The sequence below is a fragment of the Perca fluviatilis genome, chromosome 6 (genome assembly GCF_010015445.1).
Source record: "Perca fluviatilis chromosome 6, GENO_Pfluv_1.0, whole genome shotgun sequence".
NCBI lineage: Eukaryota > Metazoa > Chordata > Actinopteri > Perciformes > Percidae > Perca > Perca fluviatilis.
Window position 1 is genome coordinate 27,834,471 of NC_053117.1, and position 22,866 is coordinate 27,857,336.

At 39.5% G+C, this 22,866-nt stretch overlaps 2 protein-coding genes across 4 annotated transcripts; both read right to left on the reverse strand.

Moving 5' to 3' along the window:
• Window positions 1–45: 45 nt before the first annotated feature.
• On the reverse strand, window positions 46–11,400 carry LOC120559978 (zinc finger protein 501-like). 3 transcript variants are annotated; one of them, XM_039802053.1, is made up of 3 exons: window positions 11,161–11,400; window positions 10,955–10,992; window positions 46–2,209 (listed from the first exon to the last, which is right to left on the reverse strand). In XM_039802053.1, exons 1-3 carry the CDS (start codon window positions 11,330–11,332, stop codon window positions 986–988), a joined length of 1,434 nt encoding a protein of 477 aa, XP_039657987.1. In that variant the 5' UTR covers window positions 11,333–11,400; the 3' UTR covers window positions 46–985. The 3 variants fall into 3 exon arrangements, with proteins under 3 accessions (XP_039657987.1, XP_039657986.1, XP_039657985.1); XM_039802052.1 differs by having other exon boundaries at window positions 46–1,944; window positions 10,690–10,992; XM_039802051.1 differs by lacking the exons at window positions 10,955–10,992; window positions 11,161–11,400 and adding an exon at window positions 2,398–2,672 and having other exon boundaries at window positions 46–2,265.
• Window positions 11,401–12,955: 1,555 nt separating this feature from the next.
• LOC120559977 lies at window positions 12,956–21,932 on the reverse strand. The gene is made up of 6 exons (XM_039802050.1): window positions 20,955–21,932; window positions 20,636–20,788; window positions 16,876–17,873; window positions 16,435–16,504; window positions 15,748–15,913; window positions 12,956–15,380 (listed from the first exon to the last, which is right to left on the reverse strand). Exons 1-6 carry the CDS (start codon window positions 21,124–21,126, stop codon window positions 15,260–15,262), a joined length of 1,680 nt encoding a protein of 559 aa, XP_039657984.1. The 5' UTR covers window positions 21,127–21,932; the 3' UTR covers window positions 12,956–15,259.
• Between the last annotated feature and the right edge of the window lie 934 nt (window positions 21,933–22,866).

Genomic DNA, 22,866 nt, shown 5'->3' on the forward strand with positions numbered 1-22,866 from the left:
TACTGTATGTATCACTGAATATACATATGGATCAACAATTCACAATTTGTCACAATAGTTGTTTAATCCAATTTGTTAAACGTCACTGGATGTTACAAATTCCGAAAGTGGAAATGAAACTGGCCACTTTTTTATTTTTTTGATTATTTTTTGGGCATTTTCAGGCCTTTATTGATAGAACAGTTTAGGACAGGAAAGATGAAAGAGAGGGGTAATGACATGCAGCAAAGAGCCGCAGGTCGGAATTGAACCCAATTGATCAATTAATCTTTTAAGTCATTTTTTAAGCAGCAATGCAAAAAAAAACATTTGACACATTACTGAGGTAGTGTATACACATAGCAAAAAGGCACGTTCACATGTAATAACATTTCTTATAGAATTTAAAACAGTGATGTTAGTCACTTTCAAATGTAAAAACTGACTTCTTTCAAAAATATGTAGGAGGCTTCATAAAGAACTGTCAATACTGCTTGAAGTATGGATTTTAAGTCCTTACTAAAAGTGATGGTGACATACTTGGTTAATATATATTTGGCAAAAGCAACAACCAACATAACAAAACCATTACTTTATCAGTCTCTACTGTACACTCACTGTGAAAATTTTTTAATGATTTGGAAATTATGATTGTTTCAAAGAAATACTGTTGCTAACAGAAATATAAGTAATACATTCATATAAAAGGGAAACTTTACACTAAGATATTCACATCTCATCTTTAATAATGTGTTTCACATTCAATTATAAACATGTAGCTACTGCAAACGTGTATTACATTCATTTCTTGAACACATCTCCACAGGATGGTTTCTCCTGTGTACACTGAATTTCAAGAGCGTGATTTGACAAAAAACATGTTCCACTAGTGCTGCATTCATGTGGCTCCTCGCTTGTGTGGGTTCAAGTAGAACACTACTTGTCTGTATGCTCTCCTACGTGCCTCCCCCAAATTGAAACATTCCAAAGATTTTTCCTCAAAGCTTTAGCAAAGATACGGCTTCTCACCAGTGTGGGCTCTTCTCGTGTGGACCAACAAGCCACTTTTGCATCTGTAACCTTTTCCACATGTTTTACAAGTATAAGGCGTCTCACCTGTGTGGGTTCTCGTGTGGACTGTCAAATCACCTCTCTGTCTAAAAGCTCTACCACATGTTTTGCAAACATATGGCTTCTCACCGGTGTGGATTCTCATGTGGACTATCAATTCATCGTTGCGTCTGAAATCTTTCCCACATGTTTTGCAGCTATAAGGCTTCTCACCCGTGTGGATTCCCATATGCCTCCTCAATGCTTTAATGTCACAGAATCGTTTCCCGCAGGTCTTGCAGAGGTACGGCTTCTCCCCCGTGTGGGTTCTGATGTGGACCACCAATTCATTGTTACGTCGGAAATCTTTCCCACATGTATTACAGGTATACGGCTTCTCACCTGTGTGGATTCTCCTATGCTTTATCAACGTTGAAAGGTCACAGAATCCTTTCCCGCAGGTCTTGCAAAGGTGCGGCTTCTCACCTGTGTGGGTTCTCATGTGGACTTTCAAGACACTGCCAAGTCGAAAATCTTTCCCGCATGTTTCACACGTATATCGCTTCTCACCTGTGTGGATTGTCATGTGCCTTCTCAATGCTGGCATGGCAGAGAATCTTATCCCGCAGGTCTTGCAAAAGTACGGCTTTTCACCCGTGTGCATTCTCATGTGGACTGTCAAGGCACTGCTAAGTTTGAAATCTTTCCCACATGTTTTGCAAGAATATGGCTTCTCACATGTGTGGACGCTCAGGTGTCTCTGCAATAGTGACCTATACTTAAAATCTTTTCCACATGTTTCACATTTGAAATACTTTTTGCCTGTGCGAGTATTACAGTGGATCTCTAACAAGTTGCTTTTGTGATGCTGATTCTGTTGTTCTGGCTCTGCATTTCCAGAGTCTCCATGCTCACCTCCTTTCTGATCTTGGCTCTCAGCTACATGAGAGGTGTGAGAGAAGAGCTGGTGGTCAGTGTTTGGCTCCGGTTCACTGTGCTCACTTTCCTCATAAGTAGGAGTCAACATGAAGGCATCAGTCTCCTGCTTCAGTTCAAGCTGCTCTCCCTCCTGACTGGTGCAGAGTTCCTCCTGTTCCTCTTTAATCTGTGGAGGCTCTGGCTCCTCTTGGTCCAGACTGGAGCTCCTCTCCTGAATACAGGGCTGCTGCTCAGCGGGAACCTCCTCTTCCTCCTCCTCCTCCTCCTCCTCCTTACACACATGTTGCTGTGGGAGCTCTGGAGGCACAGAGAACAGAAGGAATCGGATTATACTACTGAGACGATAACGAAAAGAAAATGCAGACATGCAAACAAGTTTGTACCAATGTTTCTCTGTTAAGTGTTATTTAAAAATGAAGTTTTACACACCTATCCGGAGTAACTTTATTTCAGGTTTCCAAACGACATTCAACAGTCTGCGCTGACGGTCGATCTCTTCCTCGTACTCGACGATAGTTTTCTCAAAAACTCCGAATATTTCTTCAGCAGCAGCAGTTAGTCGCTCGATGACAAACTCTCTCAGATACTGAACCGAAGACATTGTTGCTAATTTACAAAGTAAAAAAATGATTTGCGCAACGACTAACTAACGCTACCAGCGCTCGTGTTGTTTACTTCCGCTGGAGGTGTTACACTGTTAAGTTCCCGTAGTGGAAGTGAGTTGTTTTTCGTTCCCCTTTCACGTAGGATTTTACCATATCTATAAATGTATCTGTAAAAAAATCATTTCACAGGAAATTTGGGTTATTTTCTACTACATTTAACTGATGTCTTTTCGAGTTATTTCGCAGAATACCATAAAAACTTGTTAGCAGGAGTGAAATAACTTAACGCAGATAAGAAAGAAAGAAAGTAGCACCGATTGATTAAAAAAAGAATACCTGCATTAAAAATTTAAACATGCATAATAAATCTTTTGCAGTACAACAGAAACAGCAGAAATAAATACAGATATACGTATACAATAAATAATAAGAGGGGCCTACACAAAAATAGATTAGAATAAAAGTTTGAATAGTGGAGATTGGTGTGGCAGTAGCTCAGTCTGTAGGGGGTTGGGTTGTGAACCAGAAGGTCACTGGTTCAAGTCCCCATCGGAGGACAAAGTATGGTGGTGGACTGGTAGCTGGAGAGGTGCCAGTTCACCTTCTGGGCACATGTAACATGTAATTCAGACATGTGTGTAATAACAACAGAGTGAAAACATTGGAATTTCCACTTGTGGGATTAATAATAAAGTATAAATTATTATATTGAACAAACATGTACAGTATGCAGTGGAGGAATGTGACTACATTAATTCAAGTACTCTATGTACTTTGTAACATTGCTTTTCTTCAGATGAACAAGATTTAATATAAATTATACACAGATAGGACATCTTTAACCACTTCAAATAAAAAAAACATACGTTTTGAGGTATATGATCACTTTCATTTTATGCAACATATAGTTTACTACATTTTACAGGCAAATATTGTACATTTAAGGTCACTACATTTAGCCCTGTGTCCTGACTCAGAGGAGACTTGTGGTATAGATTGATCGTCAGAGCAGACTGTTGGATATTGTTTGGAAACCTAAAGTCAAGTTACACAGGATAGGTGTGGAAAATGTAATTATTTTAATCATCACTCCTGGTGATAAGTCGTAACTTTGTATAATCTGCAGGAAAATGTAGTTTTATGTAATTTATTTGGCTTTCGCCAACATAAATAGTTCTGCAACTGGACTGTTGCCAGTCCCAGTTGGACTGGAAAATCATCCTATATCTCTGGAATCTTTGTTTCACAGTGAGTGCACAGTAGTGGCTGTCATAGCTACTGATAATGTGATATAGATTACTGATTCTCTTGTGGGAAAGAGCCTTTGCCAAAATACAATAAATGTTTATTTTTCAAAAGACCAGCATCCTGTGTTTTTTTGTCAGTGTGCAACAGTTCAAAACACTGACAGGCTGATCTTGATACAGTTTGATGGACCGGTAACAAGACTACAAACTAAATAATGGTTAACTTGTAAGCGGTATTCGGTAATTCTTCACCAAATTTGAACCCAAAACATTTAAATATATAATTATGTGGCACTGACTCCGTTCCGTTCCGTAACAATGTCTTCGGTTGAGTATTTGAGAGTTAGTCAACGAGTGACTTACTGCTGCTGATGAAGAAATATTTGGAGTGTAAAAAAAAAAGGGGGAGGGGGTATGGGGGGGGGGGGTACTGGGAGTGATTGATCGTCAGCGCAGACTGTTGGATATTGTTTGGAAACCTAAAATCAAGATACACAGGATAGGTGTGGACAATTTAATTATTGCAATAATTGCAATAACAGAACAGAGAAATTGGATTTATATAAATGTTCCGTTCCTAATTTGCTGGCATGTCTACATTTTTTCTTTAAAATGACAGTAGTATCCTATTCCTTTTTTCTTTAACATCACATTAGTAGCCCATTCCTTTTTGTTCTGTAACAAGGGAATTTCCCCAGTGTGGGATTAATAAAGTCTATCTTATCTTTTCTATCCTGAGCTCACACAGCAACATGTCTGGAGGAGGAGGTATGGAGGAAACCTGCATACATTCAAGGTGTGTAGCCTATTCTTTCTATAAAAGTTGTGTAAATCTGCTTGCTATCTTTTTTTTCTAAAAATGGTTTGGCTTTCTTTTCAGAGTAAGGAGAAATGATAAATGTTCTGGCATTGCAGTCGAGGTGCAGCCATTCCACTTTTTTGCCTGGTTCACCTTTAACAGGATGGACAGTTTATTTAATAAGCTCACTAGAAGTGTATCTAACTATAAATCGAGGAACCTCTGTATGTATGTATTATTAACAGCTGTTTGTGTGTCCGTTGTCTTTCAAATATCTCGACAACTATTCTTCCGATCTGCTTCACACTTGGCTTCCTGGGTACCCAATGAACTTGCCATTTGTAATTTGGAACAGTTTGCACAGCATTGTATATTGGATATTAATAAACTGAGAATAAAACTAAACAACCGCACAATAGAGGTTGAGAAAAAGAGAAGAAAAAAAACAGCCACCTGTGTGCAGCTGCGGGGGCGGGGCTTCAAAGCTCTCCGTCTTCGCAGTGGGCTACCAGTGTTGTGCCAAAAAGTGATGGTGCGTTCTTTTTGTCTTGTAATCGCGACTAGTAGCTCGAGCGTGACGTCACATCCGTGTCGAAAAACGAATAACCGCGGGTTGTTGCATTCTTTTTGTCACACAATACTACGAGTCGGAGAAAAGATGGATTTTTGTAACATTTTTAGTAACATTTAGGATTCTATTCACCCAGCTATTGACATATTACACACATATATTTCACAGTTTGATACATGAAAATTACGTTTTGATTAACGTTAACGTTAGGCTACTGCTCTGCTTTCTGCTCAAGACTCGGCTTAAAGCCATTGTTGTCATATAGCAACCGAGCGTCTCTAGCCAATTTCAGCTGCACAAGCTACAAAATAACTAATTAGGCGGTATTTAACTCCTAATAAGACTGTAGCGACATGCCTATAGGTAGCAGTATACAGCGCTATGTGTACGACTTCTTCATTTGGTTACAACAAAGACAAAAGTGCTTAAAATTGTAGATAACCACAATGTTTACTACGTGTGATGCACGACGTAGCCATCTTTGAAAGAGCTCGGGGTCCTCTGAGTTCAGACGACTTGACGAGTCGTAAATACGACCTCGGGGGCGGTATGAAGGTAAATATGGTGCAAAACGTGAGAGCTTGTAGAATACAATGTGAGAACTTGCAGAACAAAAAAATTTTACTTGTATGTTAAAATTTGCACTTGTAAAATAAAAATTTGCACTTGTAAAATAAAAATTTGCACTTGTAAAATAAAAATTTGCACTTGTAAAATAAAAATGTGCACTTGTAAAATAAAAATTTGCACTTGTAAAATAAAAATTTGCACTTGTAAAATTATTCACATTTGAAGTCAAAAAAAAAAAAAAAAACATGAGAGCTTGTAAAAAAAATCTGAACTTGTAAATTGAAATTTGCACTTGTAGAAAAAATATTCACAAATGTGTAGATTGATATTTGCATGAACACAATGACAGCTGCAAACTTGTAATGCAACATTTACTCATGTACTTTTTTTTTTTACTCAGGTTGATTTTCCATCACAACCACAACTCAGTGATTACAACCTCTCGAATCTGTCACTGTATGCGCTCTCTCGCATCACAAAGAGGCGAATCTGCGCCTCGACTTTTGCAACACTTGTTGCGATACATTTGGTGCAAAACTAATTTGTACCTGTGGACTTAGGCTGTGGAGCTCTGATCCAACAGAACGGGAAAGCAGGGTTTCTATCGCCAGATGAGGGACAACTCTGTCCGGCTTATTTAGCTATGTCGCATGGAAGCCTGGTTGAATAGCAAGCTAGCGTTAGCTAACTAACCAACCGGCCTGATTCTAAATAAATACCTTTTAATTATCTTAACACTTTTTAACAGTCAAACTGAAACACTGGCGGTGAGCTCCAGGTCCTGCAGACGGACCGTCACCAGCGGGTTTATCGGCCAGCGAACAACATCGCTATTATTGCCAGAAAGCTTCGCTGCCGACCTCGACTACGGTCGGAGCTCCAGCGGGACACGGAGAGCCCCGCGCCCGGTAGCATCGGCACATCCCCGGCCATGACCACAGCTTGCTTTGCTGATGTTGTGCCTCACTGCCAATCATTGCACCCGGCGGGCAGCAACAATAGCTTCTGCAGAATTACATCCACCTCGCGGGCAGCAGCAATTATTTTGCCGAATAATGCGTCATCTCTTAACCCTCGTTGCTGCCGAGATTTGCACCCAGGTAGCAAGGAAATGATAGTCTGATAAAACATTGATGTCTCTAAACGTTGTAAAATTATAATCATCATTGATGAACATGACAAAGGAATGTATATAGCCTACATTTTAATTAAACAGTAGCTACTTTGCCTTATAAAATCATTATTTCCCCTTATGGATGGAAGTCTTGGCAGGGATGCAGAACGGCACGCGTGTTACCGCTGATGACGGTCCGTCTGCGGCTGCAGGACCTGGAGCTCACCGCCAGTGTTTCAGTTTGACTGTTAAAGTGTTTAGATAACTAAAGGTGTATTATTTAGAAGCTGGTTAGTTATGCGCTAACTGGCTATTCCACCAACACTAGCGGTGAGCTGCGCGGTGCGGGGCTCTCCGTGTCCGGCTGGAGCTCCGACTGCAGGTCGAGGTCGCGAGGAAGCTTTCTGGCAATAATAGCGATGTTGCTCCGCTGGCCGATACCCGCTGGTGACGGTCCGTCTGCAGGACCTGGAGCTCACCGCCAGTGTTTCAGTTTGACTGTTAAAAAGTGTTAAGATAATTAAAAGGTATTTATTTAGAATCAGGCTGGTTGGTTAGTTAGCTAAGACTAGCTTGCTATTCAACCAGGCTTCCATGCGACATAGCTAAATAAGCCGGACAGAGTTGTCCCTCATCTGGCGATAGAAACCCTGCTTTCCCCGTTCTGTTGGATCAGAGCTCCACAGCCTAAGTCCACAGGTACAAATTAGTTTTGCACCAAATGTATCGCAACAAGTGTTGCAAAAGTCGGCGCAGATTCGCCTCTTTGTGATGCGAGAGCGCACAACAGTGACAGATTCGAGAGGTTGTAATCACTGAGTTGTGGTTGTGATGGAAAATCAACCTGAGTAAAAAAAGTACATGAGTAAATGTTGCATTACAAGTTTGCAGCTGTCATTGTGTTCATGCAAATATCAATCTACACATTTGTGAATATTTTTCTACAAGTGCAAATTTCAATTTACAAGTTCAGTTTTTTTACAAGCTCTCATGTTTTTTTTCTTTTGTGACTTCAAATGTGAATAATTTTTACAAGTGCAAATTTTTATTTTACAAATTTTGCAATTTTTATTTTACAAGTGCACATTTTTTACATTTTACAAGTGCAAATTTTTATTTTACAAGTGCATGTTACAAAGTTAAATTTTTATTGAATACAAAGTTCTTATACATTGTATTCACAATAGTCTCACGTTTTGCACCATATTTACCTTCATAGGGGCGTTCTTTTTGCAACTTCCGGGTCGTAACTCCGGAAAACAACTCGTAAAACGACTTCGGTGGACAAAAAGAACGCACCATGATTATCCACCAAAAACTGAAAATTTAATCGTGATATTTCGTGATAGACTCTGAATCTGTAACGTTCTCTGTCAGGTAAATGTAGTAGTACAATGTTTTCCTCCGAAGTAGAACTAAATAGTAAATCAGTAGTATACATGTATTACTATTTAGCAGTTGAGTTGCATTCTATGTGCTTTGGGGTCCTTCTGTAACTTATTTTGGGGTACAATGGTTCTGGCAGTTGGCCCGTTCCAAACAGGCACTTTCTTGAACAGGCACTACACTAGTAACTGTTAAATCTTAGTCAGCAAAGTCTGTCAAGTAAATAGTAGTGGCCTCAAAGTAAAATAACTGCCGGTAAAATGTAGAAACTAGTTTACTATAGAAGAACTATATGTAACAAAAGTAAAGTAACAGAAGAACACCTCAAAATTGATTTTTATTTTATTTGAAAGGTAAAAGATTTGTGCGGAATGTACATGCAATCTTGGCCACCTGACAATTAATGTTGTACATAAATACAGAGTACATGTAGTTACATTAAAACACTGCATACGTGTTTGTTCAATATGAGGAAGCTCCACTGATCAAACCAACTGTATCAAATCAAACTTTAACTTAACCTACAGTTTTTGAGCTGCAACATTAAAACACCTCTTTCATGTTATAACTTAACTCTCTGAAGAGAACTCTTTTTTTTTTATATGACTACTTTTATTTGTGCTGACAGTCACACCCATCTGCAGCTTTTGTAAACAGGATTTGCTTATAGGTTTAGACTTCCGTCTGAATCTGGTATTCTGACATCATCGCCATACCAAGCTTTGTCGTTAGAATACATACTGTACATGAGGCACTGATCATTGTATTCATCATTTAGGCTGATTCAATGACAACACTGTTATAATATACAATTTGTATTTGTGTCACCTCAAAAGTCCCAAACAACAAAAACCATATCAAGTTGATAAAATTACAAAATACACAAAAATATAAAAGTAAATCTGATGTTGCAGACAAAAAACCTAAGTGACCCAACACCAGTAGATGGTAGTATTTCTCAGCCTTAACATCAGAGTTCAAAGTCAACTTATGTAACTGAGAAAGTGTGCAAAAATTGTAAAAAAGAAAATACATTTAACAAGTAAAATATGTAAAAGGAATTAGGCACTCACTATGCAACAAATGCAATTCTCTATGCAATTATGCAATTGTTTCACAAATATCAGAATCAGAATACTTTATTGATCCCCTCAGGGAAATTGTTCAAATATAATAAATAAAATAATAAATAAATATAAAATAAATACTGTTGCTAACAGAAATATGAACGTGACACTGCTGATGATGCACTACCTCATTACAATAAGATATGGTGACCTCTTCTTTATAAGAAATGCTTTATATACAATAACAGAAATCTTGCTATTACAAAGGTGTATTCATTTACAGTAAGTGGGTGAATGCTCGTCCAGAGGGGTTGATGGTTTGTCCTGTTTATGGATTGTTGTGTCTGGTTGGAGATTTGAGAAAAACTTTTCAAGTGCTGCATTCATGTGGTCACTCACTTGTGTCAGTACAAATAGAAAACTACTACTTATTCAAACACTCCAAAGACTATTTTCCCACGGGTGTTGCCGTTATTGGCTTCTCATCTACATGGACTGTTATATGGACCGTCAATGGTGATTTCAAACTAAATCTTTTGCCACACAAGTGCTGCATTCATGTGGTTCCTCATTCGGGTTCAGAAAGAAGGCTATTTGTCTATGCACTCTTTCATGCCTTTCCAATTCAAACATTGCTTTGAATATTTTCCTACAGGTGTTGCTGTTATGGCTTCTCACCCGTATGGGTTACTATATGTCTCTTCAATTGTGATGTCCAACTGAATCTTTCCCCACACATTTTGCAAGAATATGGTTTCTCACCGGTATGGACTCTTAAATGAGAGTTCAGTAGTTTCGTCCGACTGAATCTTTTCCCACACGTGTTGCATGAATATGGCTTCTCGCCTGTATGGACTATTAAGTGAGTGTTCAATGTTGATGTCCGACTGAATCTTTTCCCACAGGTGATGCACGGATAGGGCTTCTCACCTGTATGGATTCTTTTATGAGCATTCAATATTGATACGTGACCGAATCTTTTCCCACACGTGTTGCATGAATATGCCTTCTCACCAGTATGGATTCTTTTATGAGTGTTCAGTGTTGATGTCTGACTAAATCTTTTGCCACACACATTGCAAGAATATGGCTTCTCACCTGTATGAACTCTCACATGAGCGTTCAAGGATGATGCCCGGATAAAAGTTTTCCCACAGGTGTTGCATGAATATGGCTTCATATCTGTGTGTATCATCCGGTGTCTTTGAAAATCTGACTTATATTTAAAAGCTTTCCCACATGTGTCACATTTGAAAGCCTTTGTACTTGTGTGAGTGTTACAGTGAATCGTTGACAGGTTACAGGCGTTTACATTGTTACTGTGTTCTGTATTTATAGTTGATCCAGAGTCTCCATGCTCGCCTCCTTTCTGATCTTGGCTCTCAGCTACATGAGAGGTGTGAGAGAAGAGCTGGTGGTCAGTGGTTGGCTCCGGTTCACTGTGCTCACTTTCCTCATAAGTAGGAGTCAACATGAAGGCATCAGTCTCCTGCTTCAGTTCAAGCTGCTCTCCCTCCTGACTGGTGCAGAGTTCCTCCTGTTCCTCTTTAATCTGTGGAGGCTCTGGCTCCTCTTGGTCCAGACTGGAGCTCCTCTCCTGAATACAGGGCTGCTGCTCAGCGGGAACCTCCTCCTCCTCCTTAGAGACATGTTGCTGTGGGAGCTCTGGAGGGACAGAGAACAGAAGGAATAGGAGAACAGTGTGATGATGAACAACCTAAGGAAAAAATAGTATGTTATATAGTATAATAATATAAGTATAAACCATTAGGATCCAATATGAGTTATATATTTCCTTTAGTTTTTTTGTAAGATCATTAATGTTTTACACACCTATCCTCTGTAACTTTATTTCAGGTTTCCAAACGACATCCAGCAGTCTACGCTGACGGTCGATCTCTTCCTCGTACTCGACGATAGTTTTTTCGAAAACTCCGAATATTTCTTCAGCAGCAGCAGTTAGTCGCTCGATGACAAACTCTCTCAAATAGTCAACTGAAGACATTTTTGCTTATTATAAACGATGAATCACCTGCGAAATTGCACACAACCCTGCTAGCGCTTGTGTACTTCCGCTGGATGTCACACTGTTAAATTCCGACAACACAAGTGAGCTAACGTTAGCCTTTCGTTCCGTGTTCACTTCGGGTTGCACATCTCTCTTGCATAATTTCACCGATTTACCTATTTACTACTAACTGACGTCTTTTCGGAACAATAACTTAAAAAAAAAAAAAACATATTAGTCTTGGTGGCAGAAGTTAGCAAAGGTAAGTAAAGTAGCAATAACGGTATACAAATTCCTACATCCAAAATTTTAGTGAACAAACATACCAAATTACTGTCAGAAAATGTAATTTAAAATATGAAATCGAAAGTACTTGCTTAAATCACATCCTGATGGATAGTAACAAGGCATCATTAAGTCACTACAAATTTTAATCAACAAAGTAACTGTAGCTGTCATGTCAAGTTATTGTAGTGGCCTGTAGAATGTACAATGTAGTTAAGAAGAACTATATGTAGCATAAAAGGAAAGTAATCAAAGAACACCTTGATTGATAATTTTTTTATTAGATGTGTTTGTGTCATCTCAAAAGGCCCAAACAATAAAAAACACATAATGTTGATGCACATAGAAAAAACAAAAAAACGGCAGGTTCATTCAACAATTTGTCAAGTTTTACCCGTATGGGTATTCCAGTGAATCTTGACAGTCTGATCTTCACTGTGGTCACTTTTCTTATAAGTAGGAGTCAACATGAAGGCATCAGTCTCCTGCTTCAGTTCAAGCTGCTCTCCCTCCTGACTGGTGCAGAGTTCCTCTTTGATCTGTGGAGGCTCTGGCTCCTCTTGGTCCAGACTGGAGTTCCTCTCCTGAATACAGGGCTGCTTTTACACACCTATTATGTGTAACTTTATTTCATATTTCCAAACAATATCAAACAAATCTGTGCGCACAATCAGTCTCATCCTTCTATTCATCGACTAAAAAAACAAAAACAAACTCTGAATATATTCTTCAGCAGCAGCAGTTAGTCAGTGTTTAAAAAGTTGCTTATAGTATGCTACTAGTGGTACAGTGGCATATGCCGATCCCCTGAGTGGTATGCTGCTCATGTTCCTAATGGGAGGTGACGCTTGAAAGTGGTAGGACACTGTCAGTGACAAACAGTAAGGTCATTTTATAAATCCTTGCTGATGTATCCAAAGTTAAATTTGAGAGCTAGCCTTAGCTATTGTTAGCCTAGCCACGGTGTGAGTCTGACTAATCAAATAACTCTGGGTACATTAGCAAGGAAATATGAAATGACTTTAAACTAACTCTAACCCTTTGTAATTCATTTCATTCATAACAATTTACAGTAAAATTACAGCAATGTACTGTTTTCACAGTAACCCAACCATTCCATTACTGTAAAAGTAAAATATTTTATTGGTCCTGTACTGTACCCTCATCACTTGTAATTTACAATTCTTTACTGTATTTTTACTGCAACCATAGCCAATAAATTCCTGTAATTTACAGCAGGTATACTACATTACAATACTGTCGTTTTACATAAACTGTAATTTTAGGGAAACACATTGACCCTTATTTTTATGTAAATTTAAATGCATACAAATATTGTAATTTATCATCTTTATTGTAAATTGACAATACATACATTCAAAGACAATTTCTTTAAAAATGTATATAGGAAAAAGAATTCCATGAAAAATACATGAAATCGTAGCACCAATATAAAGTATGTATTATAACATACAAATAAACATATGTTTAGCATTTTGGAAAGTAACAATGAAAAAGTTACTTAATGTTTTAACTCTGTGGGAACATATGTGTGACATGGGTGTCAGTAGTGCAATTTGTATACAGTATAATATTCTCTTTGTGGAACACATACATCTTTTTCACAAAACTCTCTACAACCTTGGTATTTCTATTTGACTAAAATATTCACCGCTGGGGATCATATTGCTATGTTCTCATCCCGCAGAAACAATATGGCTATATGGCTATAGCTAATCGTTATCGCATGAAATGGTGAAGGCTCGGGTGACTCTCACCCCTAATGGGAGAGTGATGATTTACATTTTCTTTGAAATCTCAGGGTCTGGACGTAAATGCCACCCAAAGGTTACCAACGTATTCAATAGTGTGTTTGAGCATTTGAATGGAGAGTCCACTGTAGACTATACAATCCCATTCATATGAAAATCAAATAAAAAGCCATAGTGTTTGCTTGATTTGATATGCATATCAATCAATCAATCAATCAATCAATCAATCAATCGTGTTCTACTGGAATTAAAGAGTAAGTAAAGGGTAATTTGGAATTTATTACGTCCAGGCCTCACTGATTATGCATTTGATTGGTCCTCGCTCAGCTGAATCCATGCTGTCATTCATAGCCAACCCCGAGCCACAAAACTAACTAAGAAACTGGCCCAGGTTCTGGCTAAACAAAAGTGTAACCAGAGCATACAGAAGGCTAGGACTAACTAGTAGAGCTAGTTTCTGTGCTTATGTTGTAATCATGAAATCAAGTTAACGCTCAATCCTTTACATTGTGCTTGGACTATTTCCTACCGGTACTGTTGTGTCCATACACAAAGCATCACTCAGCCTGCAAAAGTAAAGATGGTGATGGACCAGATGACCCGATGCCCAGAGACCAGTGTCCAGCACAGCCCCAACTGGGGGTTATACGAAGGCGACAGGATACTATTCCTCGCTTTTAAAAGGTATAGTGTTATGTTTGGCAATGGTATTCAATACAGGAAACATGACGATGCACAACATTTGTATGTATTATCGTTTCTCTTTTAAAGTGTCGTTAATGGCCACAAGTGAACTACCATTGACCGACATATTTCGGCTTGTTTTTCCAGCCCCTCTGCTGTCAGGAGACAGAGTCTGGGTGGTGGTCCAGCAAGGGGGGGCGGAGGACATACGCTCTTCCTCACAGCTCACGGTTAGCTGGCTCTGACTCATGAAAAAAACACGAGTAAAATAAAAGACACTGCATAAACTCCGCTACTGTGTGTTTATTTAAATATAGATACACCAAGTAGGCCAAAAAGATTGCAATATAAGCCAGTATATTACTATTAGGACTGTAGCATACATATGTCAAGGATGTATAATCTATAATCTATTTTCATAAACGGACCTCTCAGTTTTAAAAAATAACATCGTGCACAGCTGTCAGTTTTCAGAAAAGTGTTCCGTTTACATGTACCCGTGTATATATGCCGTTAATGCCGTCAAGAGCATGCCAAACCTGTAGGTGGCAGTGTAACCTGCAGGTAACGAAGATCTCAAAAATATCCACTCTGGCCAGAGTTTTTAGAAAGACTCGTTTTCAGAGGTGAATTCTCCGTTTGCATGTAAACGAAGGGCACAAACGAAGGGAAATGTCTCCGGTTTTCAAAATAACCATGTACGTGTAAACAAGGCCTAAATTAAATAAACTTCAGCTGGAGTCCGATTTACCACGACAACACTGTTGACTGCATCAGTGATCTCTTTCAATTCCACATTCTTTCTACAGCCTTTAATACCAGTTTAATATCAGGCTTTTCACGCTTCTTAGCCGGATTGCGCCTCGCCATGTCGTAAATTGTAGGGGCGAGGCCTCAAAACCGAGAATATATTGGAGCGTGATATTTAAATGACGATCATTTCCTACCGCTGCACCTATCAATGTACGACCATTCTTACGCTCCGAAGTCCGACGTCGTAAGCTGATTTCTGCGCTCATATGTGCGCTGGTTTCTACGTTAGGTTGATAAATGAGGGCCATTGAAACCACAAGAGTCTTACCTTAACAAACAAGGTAGAGTTATGCTAATCTAATGCCGTCACAAGCTATGCCCCAAAATCACCTAAGAAGAGGCCTTTGTGTCAAAGGTTTTTAAAAAAAGCCTACATGGACATCCACTCAAGGTCCATTAATTTCCTCATGAGGGTGCATACGTGTGGATTGATACCTCCACGCGCCTTCTCCGCCTTGGAGCCATTCTCCGGATTTATGCCCAAAAAACATCTGAAAACAAAACCAACACAGCAGTTAAGGTCCTGAGCAGTTTAATGTGTTTGCATGTGCGAAGAGTGATAGTCAAGTGATGTCAATATTAAATGGTGTATTACTGTAACCCATGACCAAAATAGTCATACATTCGGTCATTGTGTTACTTATGGATGGAATTATAGTGAAAATAAGTGATTTCCCTTTGTGCTGGGGACGCCCTGGAACCCCCTCAAGGACCCCACGAAACCACTGCTCTAAAACATTTAGGGAATACCATCAATAACATATAACCCGGGAAAATTTGAAGAGTGTATTACAGTCTTAAAAACATAGATCCTGCGAAAGCAAGCTGCACTTAGTGTTGGTTTGTGTTTTACATTACCTTTGGATAAACTCTAGGGTGCATGCGGCCTCCTCAGGATACTGTAAGTTGAAGTTGTAGTAACTTGCGAAGACAGCAGCAATCCCATTGATAAAGTTAGCATGGGGTCCCATTACCACTTGTCCTTCAATTGAAAGCATCCAGGCTCTCGGCTTCATTACCTCCCCTGAGATAGACATAATGAAGATTTAACCTGATAGGATTTCCTGTTGCAGTGTTTGCTAAATAAATAAATAGGGTACACAAAATAAACTCTGGCCCAAACGGTTTCCTGGTAACCCAATATAGCAACAATTGGGTTAATAATAATGACTGGGGCAACAAAATACAAAATAAAGTATTGAGTACCGAAAAATGCCTTGTCATTCAATACCTCTGGCGTGTATCTCATCATCCTCAATGAGCCAATAAGCATACAGCATGCTTCTACCAAGATCTAATAATGTTTGTGATTGGGTGTCTAACGTTACATTTCATAGAGACATGCAGGAAAAACTCTACGTTACGCACAGAGACTGGGCTCACGTAGTGGGAGCTCAAAAATAAATAAAAAAAAAAAGATTTGTGAGATTATGTTGAGTAATGTCGCAATTTCCCCATTTAGAAACCAGTATCGAAGTTCCGGTATTGGTATTAAATATTTTTGAAGATACCCAGCCCTAAATGAAAGGGATGTCTTTACAATACCTGATACAATCAAGCGAGGGGTGCTGGGTAAGGTGAGGGTCCTCTGGATATTGGCAGCTGTGGAAAACGGCTGGAAGTAAGAGTTAAAGTGTAAGTTAACGATTTTTCAATCATTCTCCGATGGTGTGTTTGATCAGTTGAGTCCTCTCTCAGCTCAGCCCATGCTGTCATTCATACCCAACAAACCAGACAAACTAACGAATGAAACTGAGCAACGTGCTGACTCGAAAAAGAGTTTGTGCGAAATAATCCCATTTAAAAAACATATAATGTTTGAGTCAAAATAATTGTCACTGACTGCTTGCTAGAAATCTTACAAATAGAACTTTTAAAATACAACAATGCTATCATAAATTTGACATGGTGTGTGAGAGACAACGTAGTTGAGCGACAGGGATCGAATTAGACTGCAAGAGGGTAAGTGCTTGTGAGTGCACTTACGTCGGCCTGAAGGATAATCGCATCCCTTGCTTCTTTAAAGTAAGCGAGCAGGAGAAGTATTATGCACACAGCCTTGTCTTCGGCCGTGTTAGGTTCATAGTTGGCAAGGACCTCTTCAACCCCTGGGTTCTTGTTGAGTTTATGACAGAGCTTTAGGATTGTATCGCCTTTTCGCTCCATAGCCTCTGTTAGCTTGGCAACGACGGAGATGTCTGTCAGGTGAAGGAAGTGGGAAAACATGCCTCTCTGAGCAAATAGAAAAGGCCATTGTTTTTTCACATCCGATATGGCGGGTGGAGGGGTCATGTTAAGGTATCGCCGTTGTATTGTGTATGTTTTCTCAAGCAACTTCACTGCTCTTTCTGCCCCGGCCATTCCCTCCTCTGAATGGATGGTTACCATTTGCCTCCTTACATCCTCAAGTGTTGCCTCCGTTTCCCCCGACGGGAGGTCTGAAGGTTCCCACCTGACACAGCCATACTGGTCCACTGGGCCTCTTGACAGGGTTCGTCCCTCAGAGTCGGACCTTCTCTTTCGTCTGCGCCGTGAAAGTGGGTTGTTGCGGTTCTTATACTCCACTCTTGTTTTTATTTGCAAGAGGAGTGAGCTACAGCCATCTCCCACAAACTCTCCATTTCGATCAACGTCAGCAAAACTTCTTGGATACTCTCTAATGATGTTCCGAACAATGTTGTGGCAAACAGCTCTGGATGGATTGAGATCATGCTCACGCATCTGATCCACCACAGCCTTCACCATCTCTCTTCTGTCAGGCGGCGATGGTCTCGTGAGACTGAGTGCTGCTGTTCTGATCCCTGTTGGCATCCTATCCCAGTCGACTCTGAAGTTGGTATACCACGGTCTGTTGGGGAGAGCGGTTACAGACATTTCTGGGGTGCTTTGAGTACTCGGGGATGGGATGTTCAGGCTGCTCCAGGAGTTCAGTGATAAGACAAGGGAGGCAACAGCTCCTGAATTTGAGTCAATTGAGCTGTGTTCTGGAAGAAAAAAAAAATTAAAAATCACACACACACAGTTAATTGTATAAAATACCTAAGCACAGAGACAAGAACAGACTAAATAGTGGGGATGGGAATCACTAGGGATCTCACGACTCAAATACGGTTATTTCAGCAACGATTCAATCTTTTTTTTTAAATTGATTTAACTTTTTTATTTTTATTTATTTATATAGCACCTTTCAATTATTATCAAACTAATCTTGATGCATCACAATTTTGCTTTCATTCCCATTCAGCATGGGATATCTGATTCGTTTTACAAGAGCCTGACCGATTCATCTGATTTTTGCACATTACATATATATCGACATCTGCGTATATTTTGTCCAATGAAAACTATGAAAACTTTTTAATTACAAAATATAATGCAGAACAAAATGCTTTGGTAATTTAGAAATTGCGACATAGTTTGACCAGGAGAGCGCCCTCCAATAGAGACAGCAGCTCCTAGCAATGTTAACCCTATAGTGTCATATAACACAGGGGGAAAGAACTCTAACCCTCACCTAAATGACCAATAAACTAATCAAGATCGTAGGAAACAATGCCCTCAAACATGGAAGTAAGCCAGTTGATTAAAAGGCATGTTAAACTTCATACCACACACACTTCATTATTTTAATAGGACTGTGGTGTCCTTGCAGTACCACTCAACTGTGGTGTGTCCTGAAATGTGTTTCTAATTATATGTAGAAGTGTAAGCTTCTACTGAAGTTTTCTAAATAGCCCACTATACCCCAATGTTTTTAAAATCCTGCTCTCTACACAGTAGGACAAGCTGCATGGGGTCAATAGTTGACCTTTTATGTGGCAAAAAATCTTTTAAAGTTAGGTAAACTGGTAAAACGTTTTTCCTCCCTGAACCAAGAGGGTTGACAACCTCAAATGAGTACTAAGCCAAAAGAGGATGGCTCAGTCTGGAACAACAAATTACCCTGAACCCCAGCTCCGTCCCTTGCATCCCGACAGTGTTGTAGTCGAGTCCCCAGTGATTGAGTCCGAGTCACCAAAGAAGAGTCTGAGTCGAGTCACCATTACCTGAGTTCGAGTCCGAGTCGAGTCTAGAGTCCCCAGTGTTCCGAGTCATCAAGATTAAGTCTGTGTTGAATTCCAAGATTGAATTCCAACATTTCTCCACTATGGCACCTTTAAAGAGCTGATATACTAATAAAAGAGGGTCTACATTAAACTAAAATGACACCACTGTCACAATTGCAAAGGGAGTTTATTAACTGACTTTTTTCCTGCCACCCAGCATAATTTTTTCATTGATTACATATACACTTAGCAACACAGTAATACAGCAGCGACCTAATATATTGATATTTCAATATCAATCCATCCAGCTTAATGTTAAAATCTGTGTAGGCGAACTTCACGATCCAGGGTGCATCTCTCTGCATTTTCAAAATGTGAACACGTAGTAGGGAGCCCGCAAATCGTGCACTACAGTTGCATATATCAATATAAATTCCTTTATTACGAGAGTAGTGAAAGTAAGAGTGGGAATGCAGCGTATGAGTGAGTGAGTGAGTGATGTCAGTGAGTGTGTTGTCAAGCAAGGAGAGCGAGCAGTAGCGGTGTTCGACTGAGAAGCGTGTGAGGAAAAAAAGCGAGAGAGAAAAAGAGATCCCAAAGACGATGTAAAGTGAGTTAACAGTTAACAATAAACAAGAAGCTTCTCAAGACATGGTGGCTTCATCTTTTGTCAAAACCATCGGTGAAGTAAAGAGTGTTACCCCAAAAAGAATATCAGCCCTGGATGGAACGTCTACCCAGCTGCTTCCCGGCCGGTCTTGGAGCCCGAAACAGGAAAAGTGTAATATCTTATATATATTTTTTATAACCTATTTAGTCAGAAACTTCAGCCAAAGTCTGAGTCCTTTTTCATGAATGCTCAAGTCCGATTTTATAGAAAGAGTCCAAGTACAAGTCATCAGTCCGCGAGTCCAAGTCAAGTCACGAGTCCAGAGACTTGAGTCCTAGTACTCCATCACTGCATCCTGATAAACATTCTCATCTATAATGCCAGTTTGTAAAACAGATATAACGTCACACTTAGAGCTGGGCGATATGGAGAAAATCAAATATCACAATATTTTTGACCAAATATCAATATTGCGGCAATATAGTAGCGTTGACTGTTATACTGCTTTCAGAAAATATTTACACAATGAGATGTTTGATAAACAATCAGTTTGTACTGTTGATATAATAGCTACGTGGGCAAAGGCAAATAACAGAACAGCTAGAACAGTCTGGTAAATTCAGAAAAACACATCACTTTACTGTAATGTAGCATTTATAACCAGGAAAAGAGTAAAACTTGTGTCATATATCCAAATTTTAAGACGATATCTAGCCTCATATATTGATATCGATATAATATCAATATATTGCCCAGCCCTACTCAAACTACGTGGTGCAAGTAGAGAATTGTGAGAATTCAAACCTGGGGATTGTTAACACTGCAAGGCTACTTGCCTGCATGCAATCTCTTACGTTGTGCCAATTGAGACACATCAAATAATATTTTCCTGTACGTCTAGCAAAGGTACGGCTTCTGACCAGTGTGTGCTCTTCAAGTCTCAGCCTGAAAGCTCTCCCACGTTTTGCAAATAAATGGCTCACCTGTGTGTGTTCTCATGTGGGCAAACAAGCCACTATTATATCCTCAATGGTTTTCAAGTGTTTTGCTAAAAGTGACCCGTATCCTCGTAAACGTTCGAGCTACTTACCCTCCTGACTGGTGCAGAGTTCCTCCTGTTCCTCTTTAATCTGTGGAGGCTCTGGCTCCTCTTGGTTCAGACTGGAGCTCCTCTCCTGAATACAGAGCTGCTGCTCAGCGGGAACCTCCTCTTCCTCCTTAGAGATATGTTGCTGTGGGAGCTCTAGAGGGACAGAGAATAATAGGAATAGGAGAACACTGTGATGATAGAAAAACGGACATCTGAGCAAATAAATACACCAAGTAGCTATGTATTTAAACCATTAGATGATATATGAGTAAGATCTTCTTCTGTTAGTGTTTTGTAAGACCATTAATGTTTTACAAACCTATTATCTGTAACTTTATTTCAGGTTTCCGAACGACATCCAGCAGTCTGCGCTGACGACCGATCTCTTCCTCGTACTCGACGATCGTTTTTTTAAAAACTCCGAATATTTCTTCAGCAGCAGCAGTTAGTCGCTCGTTGACAAACTCTCTCAAATAGTCAACCGAGGCCATTGTTGCTTAATTAATCGAGGAGACTCGAAGTTTTACCGATGGACTAACCTCCTAACTCGAATCCATGCGCTAACCATGGATGCAACGTGAATGGCGCCTGTCTTCTGTTTACTTCCGCTTGACGTTACACTGTTAACTTCCGACAGTGAAATGCGTTTTTCTTTTGTTCCGCTTACAAATATTGGCATTTTTACAGGACATGCTTTTAACACCAGCGTCAGTGCTGTAACCAGGCAAAGGCTGAACCGAGTTACCTTAGTATCATTTGTGGCTTATAAATAAACAAGCAATGAATGCGCAAATGTATTTAATGTAGGCTGTTTAAATACTGTTGAGTTAGTTTCCAATATTCTCGCTTTGCGACCTTGGAGGATTACATTTGCCCCCTCACTATGATTATATCAAATATTCTCCATAACTAAATAGTCAAATAAATTAATTTAACAGGTCAAATATTTGTAGGAACTATGAACTCACTGTGCTACAAAGATTTGGGAGATTACAATTGTTTTAGAGCTAACAGAAATGAGTGATAAAGTAACATAAAGGGAAGAAAAGCAGGTTAATTTAACAAAACTTGATGACATTGTTGATGATGTACTACTTCATTACAATAAGATATGGTGACCTCTTCTTTATAAGAAATGTTTTATATACAATTACAGAGATGTTGCTATTACAAAAGTGTTCTATGATAAATTTTACTGAATCTTCCCACAGATCTTGCAAAGGTACAGCTTCCCATCTGAGTGAGTTCACATGTGGAGTGTCAAGCAACAACTCCCTGTAAAACCTTTCCTACATGTTTTGCAAGAATATGGCTACTCACCTGTATGGATTCATTGATGTGAATTGAATGCTGACGTCCAACTGAATCTTTTGTGCTGCAAGAAAATGGCTTCAGCAGTGGTATCATCAGGTGTCTCTTCAAATCTGACTTATACCTAAAATATTTTCAAAGTATCACATTTTAAATAACTTTTTGCTGTGTGCATATTACTGTGAATTTCTGACATGTTACAGTTGTTTACATTGTTACTGTGACTTCTGCTTTTGTGATGTCTTTTTTTGGTTTTGGCTCTGCATTTAGTTGATCCTGATCCGTCATGCTCGCCTCCTTTCTGATTTTGGCTCTCTACATGAGAGCTGTGAGAGAGGAGCTGGTGGTCACTGTTTGGTTCTGAATATGACACATTAACCAACAGGTTATTACATCTAATCGAAATTACCTATACTTCCCTTAATATTAATAGTTTTAAACTGACTATTCAATCCATAAATCAACATACATGGTGTTTTATTTGTCGTTGGGAAGTAAACATAGGCTACATCATGTCCCTGCACGGAGCAGATGAAGGCGGTCGGTCTGTTCAGCATGCGGCACTGCAACACTCTGCTCCGTTGTTTGTCGATCCTCTGCTGACAGAAGCTCACCGGATTCCGGTAAAACTCCAGCGACTTGTCGCCATTGACATAAAAGCCATGGATGTATTAAGAGAACAAGCTTGTCGCCAAACACCGACACACCAGCATTTCCTGGTAGTTTATACATTCAGGTCCGACGTTGGAGACGCACTTTCAATAATAAAATAAATTAGCGATAGCGACTCTCCGCTCAAACGAAAGGGACTCTAAACTTTAGGCTACTAAAACTCGGACCAGGTTCAGAGTAAATCCCGCTTTCATAGCCGATTAATAATTTTAATCCGCGTGGCTCTAACATTACCTGTGTGACAAATG

Coding starts and splice junctions, on each gene's coding strand:
- LOC120559978 (XM_039802051.1), bottom strand. CDS start 2,569: ATGTCTTCGGTTCAGTATCTGAGAGAGTTTGTCATCGAGCGACTAACT. Junction 2,266..2,397: donor AATAAAGTTACTCCGGATAG/GTGTGTAAAACT, acceptor CTGTGCCTCCAG/AGCTCCCACAGCAACATGTG.
- LOC120559977 (XM_039802050.1), bottom strand. CDS start 21,126: ATGGCCTCGGTTGACTATTTGAGAGAGTTTGTCAACGAGCGACTAACT. Junction 20,789..20,954: donor AATAAAGTTACAGATAATAG/GTTTGTAAAACA, acceptor CTGTCCCTCTAG/AGCTCCCACAGCAACATATC. Junction 15,914..16,434: donor CCCTCGCTTGATTGTATCAG/GTATTGTAAAGA, acceptor TGTCTATCTCAG/GGGAGGTAATGAAGCCGAGA.